The sequence below is a fragment of the Lagenorhynchus albirostris genome, chromosome 2, assembly GCF_949774975.1.
Source record: "Lagenorhynchus albirostris chromosome 2, mLagAlb1.1, whole genome shotgun sequence".
Lineage (NCBI taxonomy): Eukaryota > Metazoa > Chordata > Mammalia > Artiodactyla > Delphinidae > Lagenorhynchus > Lagenorhynchus albirostris.
In genome coordinates, this window is record NC_083096.1 from 112,635,890 (window position 1) to 112,653,024 (window position 17,135).

Here is a 17,135-nt window from a genome sequence, read left to right on the forward strand (position 1 = left end):
AAATTGAAACTGTGATTAAAAATCTTCCAGTAAACAAAAGTCCAGGACCAGATGGCTTCACAGGTGAATTCCATCAAACATTTCGAGAAGAGCTAACACCCATCCTTCTCAAAATCTTCCAAAAAATTGCAGTGTAAGGAACACTCCCAAACTCATTCTACGAGGCCATCATCACCCTGATACCAAAACCATATAAAGATACTACAAAAAAAGGAAATTACAGACCAATATCACTGATGAATATAGATGCAAAAATCTTCAACAAAATACTAGCAAACAGAATCCAACAACACATTAAAAGGATCATACACCATGATCAAGTGGCATTTATCCCAGGGATGCAAGGATTCTTCAATATACACAAATTAATCAATGTGACACACCATATTAACAGATTGAAGGATAAAAACCATATAATCATCTCAATAGATGCAGAAAAAGCTACAGTAATCAAGACAATATGGTATTGGCACAAAAACAGAAATATAGATCAATGGAACAGGATAGAAAGCCCAGAGATAAACCCACGCACCTATGGTCAACTAATCTATGACAAAGGAGGCAAGAATATACAATGGAGAAAAGACAAGTCTCTTCAATAAGTGGTGCTGGGAAAACTGGGCAGCTACATGTAAAAGAATGAAATTAGAACACTCCCTAACACCATATGCAAAAATAAACTCAAAATGGATTAAAGACCTCAATGTAAAACCAGACACTATAAAACTCTTAGAGGAAATCATAGGAAGAACACTCTTTGACATAAATCACAGCAAGATCTTTTTTGACCCACCTCCTAGAGTAATGGAAATAAAAACAAAAATAAACAAATGGGACCTAATGAAACAAAAGCTTTTGCACAGCAAAGAAAACCATAAATAAGACAAAAAGACAACCCCCAGAATGGGAGAAAATATTTGCAAACGAATCAATGGGCAAAGGATTAATCTCCAAAATATATAAACAGTTCATGAAGATCAATATCAAAAAAACAAACAACCCAATCAAAAAATGGGTGGGAGACCTAAATAGACACTTCTCCAAAGACATACAGATGGCCAAGAGGCACAGGAAAAGCTGCTCAACATCACTAATTATTAGAGAAATGCAAATCAAAACTACAATGAGGTATCACCTCACACCGATTAGAATGGGCATCATCAGAAAGTCTACAAACAATAAATGCGGAGAGGGTGTGGAGAAAAGGGAACCCTCTTGCACTGTTGGTGGGAATGTAAATTGATACAGCCACTATGGAGAACAGTATGGAGGTTCCTGAAAAAACTAAAAATAGAATTACCATATGATCCAACAATCCCACAACTGGGCACATACCCAGAGAAAACCACAATTCAAAAAAATACATGCACCCCAATATTCATTGCAGCATTATTTCCAATAGCCAGGTCATGGAACCAAGCTAAATGTCCATCAACAGACAAATATATAAAGAAGATGTGATACATATATACAATGGAATATTACTTAGCCATAAAAAGGAACAAAATTGGGTTATTTATAGAGACATGGATGGACCTAGAGAGTGTCATACAGAGTGAAGTTAAGTCTGAAAGAGAAAAGCAAATATCATATATTAACGCATATATGTGGAATCTAGAAAAATGGTACAGATGAACCAGTTTGCTGGCAGAAAAAGAGACACAGATGTAGAGAACAAACGTATGGACACCAAGCGGGGGAAGTAGGGGGCATGGGTGGTGGGATGAATTGGGAGATTGAGATTGACATATATACACTAATATGTATAAAATAGATAAATAATAAGAACTTGCTGTATAGCACAGGGAAATGCACTTCGCTGTACAGTAGAAACTAACACAACATTGTAAAACAACTATACCCCAATAAAAATAAATAAATAAATACCACCTCCTCTGTTTTTTTTAAAGGCAAAATATGTGTAGGAGAGGATCTAACAAGCTGATTGATCATCTTTCTGTACATTTATAAATACCAGTTTGAATTAAAATATTGTAAATAGAGAAAGAACGTAAAAATCTAATGTTCAAATATATGTACTTTAATAATTAATCACTTCATTAAACACATTTCATTTAACTTTGATAAGTCAATGATACCTATAATCTTTATAACATTGTTTCCAAAAATATAATCAACATAAAATATTGTTGCATAAAATACCATGCTTTTTAAAAAAAGAAAAAATTCTGAATGCAAAGTATATTTTTAAATGTTATTTGATATCATTAAAACCATTAAAAAATTTAAATACAAATACAGGATCTGTAAGACCAAAAGTGGATTTTCAATGACTTGAACAATTAAAAAATTTGAAAACAAGTTCGTCTCCAATTTGACTTTTAGCTACTAACTAGAGAGACAATAATACTCTGTAATGTGGATAGAGATAACTTCTAGTTTGGATTTGAGTGCTGAAACAGATGGTTTTATTGGGAAATGTGAATATGATTTTACATTCAAATAATACAGATCCTAGAGATCACTTAATAACAATTATTTTGTTTTCACGAGTTCTACTTTATGCATAAAGAGAACAAGGAATGAAAACTTTACATCCAATATGGGGAGAGATAATCTGGCACCTTTAGTTAAAAACAATAGTACACCAAACACCCTATAGTATTTCTAATAAATAAAGGAAAAAAATCAGATATTGTGATATGATAAAATTTTATGTTGCTACTCTTCTCTTCTAAGGTCACCAGGATTTAAACTGTTACAATTTTAGAATTTATGCAGATTTAAATTTAAACCGTGTGCTACCATTGGATTCTAAATGTTAAAGTTTGATATGAAATAAAAACATATTCATAAGTAGCCAAAAAAAATTACACAATGTACAATGATTGGCAAACAGAGGCCAATTCATACAGATGAAGATACATTTGTTTTAGCTAAAACAATTTTTCTAAGTAAATAAAATTTAGTTATGACAGCATCCTTGTCAGAAAATTTGATTCCTCCTATGAAATTAAGTATAAATAAAAGCAATATAGTAAAGATTCAGGAACTCTGTAATTAACTGTAATTAAATTATTTGGAACTATTACTATAATTTCTGCATTCTTAGTCTTTGTACTAGTAAAATATGCTTCTCCCATTCAGTTATTTAAAAGTATTTTAGTCCTCTCATTCTTCATATGACCTTTGGCCTTATTTTCTCTTGAAATTTTACATAATCACTTCTCAAATTCTTAAATAATAAACCACTGCCTTGTCTATTAATTTTTCTTGATTTTTTGTTTTGTTCATCTCAAAAGTTCTCTTACTTTGACTTTAATATTCTGCTGGGTGAAAACAATTACAAAGATAAGAAACCTGAAGCTTAGAGATCTACAAATGTAGCAGGGACAGCAGTAATACTTAATTACCTAAATATCAATACTTCGTCTGCCTTTCTATATTACTTTAGTGTGAATCTTTCAAAAACCTAGCTTAGTTAGCTGTAAGAGGTATTTATTTTTTACCTTTGACATAGTTGAAGTATGCATTCTTTAGTTAGTCCCCTAGTTTGTGAACCTGCCATAATATAAAACTTCCTCCCATAAAATACAGTAAAATATAACTGAAAATCTTGTGATCCCTATAGACTGCATATGCACTATGACATATGGAACAACACTGTGTTGAGATGTGGGTCCTAGGTGGCTGGAGAGACTCATTTTATTGGTGTCTTGTTCCATCCAGCTATTTAAATTTGGGTCTTAGTAACAAAGATAAATTATTATATTATGGACATTGAAGGTACCTTCTGAATAGCTGACATTATAAATTTTAAGTTCATGAATGCTAAGGGTCAGCTTTCATACGAAATATAGAACATGAATCTGGCTGAGATATAAAGAAACAGATTTTTCTTCTATCTCCTTCCAGATTCTTTAGGTTGATTAGGCTTATCTCTGCCTTTCACAAAATACAAAAAAGTCAACTATATCACATCTCAGGGAATGTCATGTCAAGACTGATGTTATATGATCAAAAACAAACAAACAAAACAAACTAATAGAGCGTACCACATGTAGGAAAAGGAAAAATAAGGAAATATAAGGAAACTATCCCTTCCCATGAACTCTGTCATAAATGCATAGAAGGCCTTCTGGGAATTTTTGAAAGCCTACTGAATCAGGCTCATCTCTATTAAAACTGACTGCAGTATTTTTAAAAAGGATCTAATGCATGAGTTACGGCAAGAGTGAATGATTGACTTTAAACAAAATACTCTTGGAAACAAAATTAGGGATTATAAATACAAAAGAAGAAAGGTTTATGGAGTAATTACAAAATGTAAAATACTCTGACTTATAGTACATCTACTCATATTCAAGAAGAATTAATGTTATTTTCATACTTGCTAAAGATCAATGGCAATTATAATCACATTAACATGAAAAACTGTTTACATCATTTCTATGAAGTCCCATCTTAAAAAGGCTTATCTATTCTATGTCTACTTCCAATTTTGTAATGTTTGACATAATTCAAACAAGTCTCTCCTAAAAAAGCAACGGCATATAAAAACAGCCCCTAAAACTTCTCTCCAAGCAGATACCCACATGAAATAACTAACAATTTTTATTTATTTGAAGGAATATGGAAGAATTAGGGCTATGATCCTGTGTTTTACAAGTGATAAAAATGCTAATAATGGAAACTGCTTTATTATTTTGCTAATATGTTTGTAAAATTGCCCTTTTTTACTTAAAAGACTTCAACGATTCAGTATTTACGCTATCTTAAATGAGTGCTGCTCATTTGAGCTGCTAAATATAAGGGCAGCAACTATGGATATTTCTGTCTTTTTCCCAATTTAGGGTAATATTCTGATGACATCAAATGGTTTCAATCTACAAAGCTTAAAATTCATTTATAGAAATAATGAATAATAAAGGAATAATAAATTGTATTACTTACCTTTCCGGAAACAATCTTTTCATAAATCTGAATTGGTTGGTCTGCAAAGAATGGGGGGTAGCCAGCTGCCATTTCATAGATTAACACTCCTAATGCCCACCAATCCACTGCCTTATTGTAGCCCTAAGATAAACCAACACCAAATGTCAATTATTACTTAATTCACTCAGAGGAGAATGAAGTCATAAATTATTTCAAAGTGATCTTCAAGCATATGAAAATTTTTAAAAAGCAGTTGCTGAGCAGTAATTCAGGATAAAATAAAAAATAAACAAAATGTATCAGGTCAGATTTGAATTAAACAAAGGGGCAAATTTCCAGATACTGAAATTGGATATTAGGAAATATTATTAAATCTTCCTAAAATCACTAAGAATATTAAAGACAATAAAAAATGCCCTGTTTAATTGGGATAATTTAGTTGTTGCTCAACAGTAGGAAGGGAATTGGACCAAATTACCCCTTAAAGCCCAATCTAGTTCCATAATATTATGAATCAGGTTTTCTAGGGAATACTTAGAAAGGTCAAAAGTTTTAAAATGAAAGAGTAGATATTGTACTTCATAATAAACAGTGGAGTTGACTTCAAAATATTCTATATTGTTGGGGTTAAGAGGGTGAATATACTCGGGATAATCCCATCCACTTCACAGGATCTTATGAAAGCTAAAAGTTTAATGTGGAACATAATAAATGTAAATATTTAAGTATACTTTATTCATCTAGTGTTTTGTTTCTCATCTCTAAAAGGTATACAAGAAAGATAACTAATTCATGGGATTTTGTGGGGACTACATCAAATGAAAGGAAATGATGTGTATAAAGAGTGTGTTGCAAACCAAATGTACAATTCTAAGGTTTCTTTTTTTTTTCATGTTAAGCCTACTAAAATTAAGACTTAGAAGTATTGATAAGAAAATAAATAAGAATAAAATATTAACATGTTTATATAAAGTTTGTTATCAGCCATAATCAGTGTCAACTGGCACAAAAGATTATGAAAAAAAACAAAACAACTTGATCATGGAGAGAAATGAGCTGATCAAAAGATCTTGCCAGATCTTTTGGTCTGCCATCACATACAGCCTTTAATTACCTTCGCCACTCCCCCTAGTCCAACCTTTTTTCAAAAATTTAGCTTATAAACTATTTAATTTTCAAATTACTGGCTAAAATATAATAATATAGAGATTTTTTCTTTTTATTTCCTGCTTCTGTATGTTTTTAAAATGAGAGAGACTAGTAAAATAGTAATAGTACTTTGTTTTGCTAATAGAAATGGCATCAACTTTGCTTTAATTCTTTAAATTCAATTCATTAATAATGTAATTAGCATGTTTTTTTGCTATAATGAAAGCATGTAACGTTGAAACAGATCCTTTTACCAAACTGATTTCTATGTTTTGGATTGTGTACTAATGTTCATAATAAGTATTCCAGATGCTTTCAATACCCTAGGTATGGAAAACTAAAACAAATCAGTAAGAAAAACTAAATTATAATAGAAAAATGGGCAAAGGACATGAACTAATAATTCATACACACAAAGAAATACCAAATGGCTATTAAGCATTAAAACAATCTAATAATCAGACATAAGACTTAAAATAATTAGATATCATTTACTGTCTATCAAATTAGTAATGGTTTTTAAAACAAGAATACCCAATGCTGGAGAAAGTGTGGTGAAACAGGTACTCTCAAACACTGCTGAGAAGTGCAAAATTGCTACAATCTTTTTGGACAGTGCTTTGGCAACATGTATTGAAAGCCTTAAAAATGTTCATACTCTCTGACCCTGTAATTCCACTTCTAGGAATCTATCCTAAAAAAATAATTTAAAATATAGAAAAAGCTTTATGTACAAAGATGTTTATCACAGTGATCTATAATCGAAAAAACTGAAATAACCTAAATACTCAACAATAGAAGAATGGCAAAATACAATATGGTACATTTTCAAATAAGCCATTAGAATTATATTTGCATGCTTATTATCATTCAAGTGAAAAAGCTGAATACAAAACTGTACATTCACTATAACATGCATAGAAAAATATATTAAAATGTTTTTTTTAAAAAGCTACCTCTGGATGGTGAGATTATAGGTTTTTTGATTCTTTCTTTATATTTTTCTATATTTTCCAAATTTCATACAGTGAATAGCTATTTCTTTTACCACATATATATATATATATACACACATACAGTTTTTAAAGTTTTGGTCCCTACTATGTTATCATTATTTGTTAAATGTACTTAAAGAAGAAATATGTTAATGATATTTAGATTATAAAAGAGTAAAAGTTATAAATGATATAAATTATGTAAGATAATGAGAGGAACGCTGAAAGAATTATTTTATTCTAATACTTCTGTAGGTTAGCCAAATTTCAATGATTCAGGGGGTAGTTATTCAATGTGTAATTATCAAAGCATCTGTGTTATCCCTTTCTCTTTCCTGGCTCCTGTGCCCAGTTATTATCAGTCGCTCCTTTCTGGCTTTCTCCACCAAGGGATGGCAGTAGAAAGGAAAACAAAAGTTAAATCATCCTTTGTGATACGATTAAAAATTTCTCTCACCACATTTTGCACTGTTTAGAAAAGCAGAACTGTATTCAATAAGACTATAACTATTCAATTGCTATAATATTCCTATTTTTAAACTAAAATTTTAAAAAATAATTCACATACATTTTTTTTCATTTAAGTGGTAAAGTTGAAACAAAGGAAGAATTGACAACTAGTACATGTCGTCTTTAGTTTGCCTCTTGGTGTAACCCAGAGCAAGGGCCTCCTCGCCCTCCTGTATTGGGAATAATTATGAATAGGCTATGCTTTTGGCTTCAAAACATGGGTCTAGAGGTCAGATTTATTCATACTAATTCTCTCAGATTCAGAGTTAAAATCACCAGCTAATGGGATTACTGGTAGACTCTAAACAATTACTTTTTAGTAATTATGAACAAATAGATTTAAATTCATATTTAGATTAAACATGTAAAATTAGATCAATAAACTTTTTTTTTATAAAAGTCCACAGTGATGCATGCCTTATATTTCTAATTCTTACATAACTACATTATAAATATACCTTGCTGAGAATTATTTCTGGAGCCAAATATTCTGGAGTGCCACATAATGTCCAAGTTCTGCCTTTAACTCTTTTGGCAAACCCAAAGTCTGTGACCTATAAAAGACAAAAAAACTTGTAAACATTTATTATTTCATAATAAATGTACTACTGTACCTAAGTTGAAAGTTAAAAATCAGAGTTAAAATTAACACCATGAAAAAAATTAAGTCAATGTAATTGACACTAATCCAAGAAGGCACTGTTTAGTGAATAAAGGTTAAAGCAACCCATGCTGGAGAACCTTTCCCTGACACAAACAAAGAAACAAATGAACCAAAAAAAAAAATAGTTTTAATAAAAATGAAGCAGTGCTAGGAGTGTTCCTTAAGTCCAGCATTGTCCTCTGCCCTTAATTACATCCTCAGAAGTGCAAAAGCATCACTGGGAGAATCTTAATAACTGAGTAAAAAGGAATGCTCTCATTCTATTGATAGTACAAATGGAAAGAAAACACTACCACCAGTCCATTATTGGTAGCTGGGCCTCCTTTCGTAGCTGTACTGTAGTGTTAAAAAGCATGGACTCTTGGGACAGGCTGATGGGGTTCAATTATGACTCTACGTGTGTGACCTTGCTGTTCCTTAGTTTCATTAATCTTAAAATGAGGATAACAATAGTATTTACATTTCATAGTGTTAGCAGAATTAAAAGAGGTGATACATGTAAAAACACTTAGAATAATGCCTGGCACTAAGTGAGTACTCACAAATTTAGCTATTATTTCTTTACGCAGGAGCCTGAAATCAGTTTACAACTTCTAATTTCTATTACTGACCTTCCATCTTGGCAAAAGTACACGATGCCCCATACATGCCCCTACGTCACATGTAGGGAGAAAAAAAATCTCCAAAGAAGGAAGTCTAATGCTTACGGTACATACTATAGATTGCTTGACTCAACAGATTCTAGCTCGCCTTCCTGAGCTATAGAAACTGTCACACTAAAAATTATATTTAACTATAGACTAAGGGAGATAGAAACAGGTTCCATCTTTTTTTTTTTTTTTTTTTTTTTGCGGTACGCGGGCCTTTCACTGTTGTGGCCTCTCCCATTGCGGAGCACAGGCTCCGGACGCGCAGGCCCAGCGGCCATGGCTCACGGGCCCAGCCGCTCCGCGGCATGTGGGATCTTCCCGGACCGGGGCACGAACCCATGTCCCCTGCATCGGCAGGCAGACTCTCAACCACTGCGCCACCAGGGAAGTCCCAGGTTCCATCTTTGATGGAACTTTTGGTTCTGTAATAGCAACAGAACTGTGAGCTCAATTTAAACTGTTAGGAAGAATTGTCTCCCTCAAAGAAAAAAAAAAGAATCCAATATTGGTAGTTGTGGTTAAATACATATAACTTCTTACCTAGTATTTCTCAAATACATTATATATAATGTGTTCAAGTCATACCTGGATATAACCTTGATGGTCAATTAAGAGATTTTCAGGTTTTAGATCTCTGTAGATGAGGTCTAGTGAATGGAGGTACTCGAATGTTAGCACTATCTGAGCTGCATAGAACCGTGCATGGGGTTCACTACAAAGAAACAAAACATTGATTTCAGTAAAATGGGTTAACATATAGTAATTAGTAGATTATACAAAAAAAAAATAACATGAGGTAGAGGCATTTTGGGAGCAAAAAAATTTTTTTTTCTTTTAAACATATGTAAAGAAACATGTTAGTTTCCAAATATTTACTAAATCTATAAATCATCTTCAAATAATGCTTTGATATACTTAGTGGGCAGCATATGTTGAAGAAAACTTAACTCTCAGATTGTCATTGTAATTTAAATTATTATTGGCCATGTTAGAAGACATTGAGAATGACTGAAAAGCACCAGTTAGATTATCTGTCAGGGTAATTGCTATTAATGATAGGCTCATCTCATCTACCTTTCTCATAAATTTCAAGTACTTAAAGAATTTCTGCATTAATCTGCAGATTTATGCCATTTTACCCAGGCTGTTACTATTACAAAAGTGACATATGCTCATTATAGAAAAAAAGCCATAAAATATTAATGAAGAATAAAGATACCAATAATCCCATTCAGAAACCAGATTCAATCCTGGTATCTAAATTTCCAAATCTTCTACTATGCATATTTATACAGATACCTGAACATAGGTATAATCTGTATATTTAGGTAAATACACACAGTTCTGGATACACAGATTAACTGATAGATTATGGTAATTTTGATGCCATATTCTGGGTATTACTCCAAAAGGATATACTGTTTTCTAGTTTGAGTTTCTATTTCATCTTGTAGTGTATACACTGAATTCTTCTAATCTTCCTGATATATTGCAATGACTTTCAGATTTGTGTCCTCAATGAACAACCTTAACTATGAATAGAATTTCCCTCAAGATGGTTGACATGAGTTTGATCTGGTAGCACCAAAAATAGGAATTCTAAAAAGAGATTGTATATGCTACTCCTTTTGCTTGTCACTCACTATATTTCCAAGGTCCTAGCCTGATACACACAAAGTGCTCAGAAAATATTTGTTAAATGAATGAATATGTGAAGAAAAACACTTTTGTGGCAATATTTTATAATATCCTTCCAGTTCCAGCCCTATCATGACACTGTTACAAGGTATACCATATGTCCTATGACAAGGAATGAGAATACTGTAAAGGGAGATTAAAAGAATCATCCAGGTCATTGAAATATTTATCCCTAATTTTGGAAACGTTTGACCTGGGAAGTCCCCTCTCATTTTCTTCATACACCCGTTAATATAAGATGCATTTATCATCTTATCATCATAAACATAAGATACACTCAGCATTTTATGTTTATCTCCACACTGGTGTTTGATTGGAGGTACACAAACATTACATAGATCTTTAATCAAACTGTTGAAAGGTCAGAGCAAAATATTCTATAAGGAACATTTAATGTTGTAGCAGCTTTAAGTCTAGACAGTTACTATTTAAGTAGAGAATCGTAATGACTCCATTGATTCTGATTAGAACCATGCTCAACAATAACTCAGTCTTCCTGTTGCCTCAAAGTTTCTAAGGTGGGAGTTAGCAACCTTTCAAGTATATAAATAGTATGTGTGAAAGGTTAGAAACGACAATGCCTGTGTGTGAATTATGTCAATCAACTTGCTTTCCTCTTAGTATCAAGTTAAGTATTAAAGAAATAAGAGTGTGGGGAGTTGCAAAGAAAAGAAATAATCACAGAAAATGGATAAAATATTTTTTGAAGACAGGTTAAGGTGTGGTAATTCAGTGTAAAACTCTAAATTATCATAGGGCAACATGAGAATTCTGGACCTGCCTGGACAAGGAGTGTAGGAGAGGACAACAGGAAGTTAAAAAAAAATCATTAAAGAGAAGTTACTCTGTATCAGCACAGTGCCTGACATATATTAGGTGTCCTGTACATATTAGGTCAATAAATGAATTTTGGTTTAGGCCTCAGGTAACTAAAATAACTCTCATTCTGGCCCATTACTGAATATGATCTCATGGTAATCCAAGTCTACCATCATGTTTTCATGAATTGAATTACCATCTACAGTCTTGTTTGACTTCATACTGATGTTTTAATTAATGTCAATATACAGTATACTAAACAAAGCTGGACCTGCTCTTGGTTTCAGCTTCATTCTAATAGTGATTTTAAATGAACAGTAGTAGCTTACAAACTATTACACACAGGTAAAGTTAACAAAATGTATAAACTCTTTTAATAACTGTGTGACCTTATTAGTAATAACCTAATGACAAGGTACAAACTCCTTTTAAATTACATATATATGTTTAAAACTCAACATGGCAACAACGTTAAGGAGAATAAATCTATGCAAAACAAACTTTCATAATTTTATCACTATGATATCAATGATTATCTTTTCTATATATTTATTTCTTATCTTCATCCTTACACAAACCTCTTCCCCAGAGATGTATTATTAATATTTATTCAGTAAACACTGGTCTAAATTCAATAAATTTTTGCAATATCTGGATAGTCTTCAAATAATGGACCCTCATGATACCTACCAATGCTAGAATATTTATACTGCTATCATGGTGCTTTTATTTAATTTTTAAAACTCAGTATGATGTGGCCTCTTATTAATGTTTCCATGTAACTCTTCATATAGCTAAAATATTACTAAATTAAATGAAATAAATTTTTAACATTGACAATAACTTAAAAGTTTGGTTTAAAACAAACACACAGCATATAAAGATTTGAGGAGTGTAAAGTGTTAGTTACCTGAACCTTCCAATTCTTCTTAGATGTGAAAACATTTCACCACCAGGGACATATTCCATAACCATGTATAAATTAGAATTATCCTATGAACAAATAAAAAGGATAACTAAATCAAAATTATGAAACATTATTTTGCACGAAAATATTTTAAGATAACACCATGTTCAATTAGAAAAAGACAAATTTAAAAATCTGATACATTACTAACATTGGGAAATAGAGAATAAATGGAAAAGGCCCTAACTTTTCTACACTGGGGCACTTATTTTCTCCCCCCTGGTACTCTTGCCACAGATTAGTATGGGATTTTTGCTGTTCCTGCTCTTGCAGGGAACACTTAACTCTTGAACACTTAAACACTGTGGCAATGACGTAATGCTATAGTGTAAGCAAAAGTTAAAAAACAATTTGAAAAAGTTAGTAAGAATATTTACATTTTATGTACTAAATTAGGTCAGAGAGATTAACGATTTTTAACATCATCCTAAATACACAGATCTTCATTTGATTTAAAGAATAAAGGAGGAAAAAGGAAAAAGGCTAAAATGTTCCATATTAATCAATTGGTAGAGAGATGCTAAGTATCATTCCAAAAAGCTGAAAAGCTGCCAACTTAAAGAATAAACCTTGTGCAACTTTATGAGGTGCTTGAGCAGAGGGCCAAAGATTGTTCTGCTTCAAATAAATGAAAAGGCTAGAGCACAAATTACTAAGTAAAAGACGACAGTGAGATTGCAGCAGCAAAGGTTCAAGAGAAGAAGGTATGTGGGTGTATTCATTAGTATGAGTGTAAGATTTGCTTAATAAGATGTCACTATGAATTTTGATAAATTAAAATACTTGATTTTATAATACCATTTCATGAAAAATTACACATTAACAAAGTTAATTACACATTAACTTTAACAATTTCCTCAATAAGAATCAAAACCTTTTCAAATGTCACCTAAGTTTTTAAGCACAATAGGACTTAATTACATAAAATCTAAATATATTACTTTTTTGTTTATTCATTTTCTCCAGGTTTATCATATAGATTAGAATCCTATTATAACTTTGTAATTTAAAAACTATGAAGTTGAAAATATCTCATTTAGATAGAAGTAAAATTTACCTTAAAAGAATACTCCAGTCGAACAAGAAAAGGAAAATTCACTGCCTGTAATATTCTTTTCTCATTCAAAGTATGCTCTATTTGCTTCAGTTTAACAACCTGTAATTGACAAAAAAAAGATATATTTATGTATTTGAACAAACTTTAAAAGCTGTTATAATTTTAAAAGAAAAAAAAGTTTTCCATATCATGATGAACTTGGATAAACAAAATTGCTATCTTAGATAAGGATAATAATAATAACTACCAACTAGGCTTATCAGACTCAAATGAAAAACCTAACAGAGGTTTAAAACTTGGTCTTCGGAAGGTTAACTATAATTTTCAGTAAAGAAGCAAGAGCTAAGAAAAAAGGGACTCATAATAAATTACTTAAAAAATTAATATGTGAAAATACTTAGGTCCTAATGACTTATAGTCCACTAAAAGAGCTGGCACAAATTACTGTAATAAGTAGGTACTGATTTTAAATCTTGAGAAGATAAGCAAGAAAATTAAAGATTGAGGAAAAGTCAATAACTAAAAAACAGGAGGTAAAAATGAACAATCTGTTAATTTCATAATACCTGAATAAATACAAGAACATTTGCAGAGCCATAAAATATTGACAAAAATGACTATGTCTTTATAACAAATAAGGTCATATAGGATTAATCAAGCTTCCACTGGATTGTCTAATCAATCAGGTACATAGTAGGGAAAGAAACCTATCTTGACTTCATGAAGACTGTGATTCTATTCCACATGTGATTCTATTCTGAATTTAAGAAAAACAGGGTTTTGTATATGTGTAAATCATTAGGAAGTGGCATTTTTTCTTGACAGAGGCTTATTGTCAGTGTGGGGTAGTCACAGAACTCGAGAAGTTGAACATGAATAAGAAAGGTTATCAAAGATACCATCCATTATTAGGATATAAAATTATAGTATAAAAATAATGCTGAGTAAAGAATAATTGACTAAGAGTCAGAAGACCTGTGTTCTCTAGACCTTCTATTCAACCAGTGTGTGACACTGGAGATGTTATTTCAACTCGTCGGACCTCAGCTGCTTTTTTTTACCTGAAAACATGAAGTGAATGAATCACTATTGTCCACATTCTAACTGGTTACAGAACCAATTAGTTCATATTTATCACAATAAATTATATAACATTAGCTGGAGAATTATTGTTGCTTTGTGTTTACTTTTTATTAATAGACTGTTTTTTTTTAAGCAATTTCAGGTTCACAGCAGAACTGAACACAAAGTACAGAGATTTCCCATATACCCCCTGCCTCCACACATGCATAGTCTCCTCCATTATCGACATTCTTCACCAGAGTGCACATTTGTTACAATTAATGAACCTACAGTGACCCATCATTATCACCCATTAATTTCATTAGGGTTCACTCTTGGTGTTGTACATTCTATGGGTTTGGACAAATGTGTGATGACATGAACCCACCATTATAATATACAGAGTAGTTTCACTGCCCTAAAAATCCTCTGTGTCCCACTTATTCAACCCTCCCTTCCCATCAAAACCAGGCAACCACTAGTATTTTTACTGTCTCCATTGTTCTGCTTTTTCCAGAATGTTCCATAGGTGGAATCATATAGTATTTATTTAGCCTTTTCAGATTGGCTTCTTTCACTTAGTTTATGCGTTTAGTTTCCTCCATGTCTTTTCATGGCTTGATAGCTCATTTTTTTTTTTTTTAGCATTGAATAACATTCCATTGTTTGGATATACCAGTGTTTACTTTTATGTATTACAATATACACTGGGTTTTTAGTTAGGCATAGACAATGTGTTACCTTGTGAAATAAGTAATGAAAACTGTAACAGAGAGGCTTTCTGCATTGTAGCCTTAAGCCAAATGTGTGTGTATGTTGGGGGGCATAACAATTAAAATGAATCTAAGACATATGAGCTGGCAAAGCAAATAATGTTGGTTAATTTTTAAATTAATTTTTAAAATTAACTAATTAAATTTTAATTTACTTTTAAATATGCATATCTACTACATGTAAGGCACAAGTGCAACAGAGATAAGGACAAGAGAGTATCTCCCTTCATGCTCCATAAAATTTACTTGAAAGTATGATGCATAAATATGAGAACAGCAATTTATGAATAACTGCCAAATGAGAGTTATGATGTTATAACTCTTCAGAGGAGAAAATGTTTACATTAGGCCTAGTACATAATCTTTCTGAGTCCAAGATTCTTTATAAAATGCTGATGATAATTATAATACCTACTTTGAAAGTGACTGTGTAGCACAATACATGTCAAGTGATTAACACAGTGCTTTACACAAAGTAAAAGCTCAATAAATGTCAATTGTTATTATAATCTATTAAAAAAGGTGAGAGCTCAGCTGGGTCTTAAAGATGGATAGATATCAAAGGTTAGAAAAACACAGAGGAGTAGTACAGTCAGGGTTAATATCCAGAACCATTACCTGAAGGGGGAAAATATAGAAAGATAAGTCTTCTATACTTAGATAAATAGTACTAGAGATGTAATGTACAACATGATAAATATAATTAACACTGCTGTATGTTACATATGAAAGCTGCTGAGAGTAAATCTAAGAGTTCTCATCACAAGGAAAAAAATTTTTTTCTTTTTCTTTTATTTTGCTTCTATCAGAAGATGGATATTCACTAAACTTATTATGGTGATCATTTCATGATGTTATTGTATAAATCAAATCATTACTAATACAGGCTATATGTCAATTATATATCATTAAAACTGGAAAGAAAAAAAAAGGTAAGTCTGATTGCTAATTCCATTTGGTAATAGCTTAGGACAGTGCTTCTTAAAATTTGGTGATGAAGTATGCCAGAATGGCAGAGAAAATTAACAAGTACCCCTGGGAATATAGCCCATGTTTTATTTTCAAAATTCAAATAAAATTTATATTTACTTCTTAATATTTATGTTAATTTAAATATATATATTTAAAAGCACTTCTAAATAATTACTTATCAGCTGACTTTTTTTTAGCCAAACACTTGAGAAGATATTAATATAGAAGATAGGCCATGTATCACCGCATATTACCCTGCACCACCCAGCAGAGCACCAAATACTCCTGTGAGTCAAGTTTCAATCAGAGAAGTAGAGAATAGAGGACATGTAGGAAAAGTGTCAAATAAGCCTATAGTGGAGTCTGGAAGAAAATTATAAAGTGCTTGAAAGTAGGCTGCAGAGCTCTGGCTTCATTTAGTAAACATCAGGAAGCTTTTTGACTAAGTGAAATGATATGATATGGTAAGAAAACTTCACTGGCAATGAGGAGGGTGAATTAGTACAGGGGGAAAAGTGTGGGGTTGTGAAAATTAATTAAGATGCTATTGTGAAAGCCCAGTTAACGTTAGTGAGAGACCAAATTATGTGGTGGTAGAAAGAATCTTAGGGATAACAAATACATTTCAAAGGAAAAATTAAACAAGGAGTGGAGGCATAGAAATCAGACAAAGCTTGTGCAAATTCCTAGTTCATCTTACTAGCTGTTTGACTTTGGAAAAATTACTTAAATAGGTTATGGGCTTAAAAGGGAAATTAATGTCACACAAAGTTGTTGGGAAGATTCACTGATACAATAATATAAAGTACCTAGCAATGCTAGACATATAGTAAGGAATAAAGAAATGAGATTTCCTTGATTTCTGCACTGATTTTCTTCCCCATGCTCCATACACTATAAGATAGAAGCCAAAAAGAGTTAAT

General features: G+C 31.8%; 1 protein-coding gene across 1 annotated transcript in view; it reads right to left on the reverse strand.

Moving 5' to 3' along the window:
• The window catches only part of PRKACB (protein kinase cAMP-activated catalytic subunit beta), a 143,425-nt gene that overhangs the window by 21,325 nt on the left and 104,965 nt on the right, over nucleotides 1-17,135 (reverse strand). The window contains exons 4-8 of the mRNA XM_060139660.1: nucleotides 13,406-13,504; nucleotides 12,292-12,374; nucleotides 9,450-9,576; nucleotides 8,009-8,104; nucleotides 4,915-5,037 (exon numbers count right to left, since the gene is read on the reverse strand). Of these exons, the coding sequence (XP_059995643.1) occupies nucleotides 4,915-5,037; nucleotides 8,009-8,104; nucleotides 9,450-9,576; nucleotides 12,292-12,374; nucleotides 13,406-13,504 (528 nt within the window). The remainder of the gene's footprint in view (nucleotides 1-4,914; nucleotides 5,038-8,008; nucleotides 8,105-9,449; nucleotides 9,577-12,291; nucleotides 12,375-13,405; nucleotides 13,505-17,135) is intronic.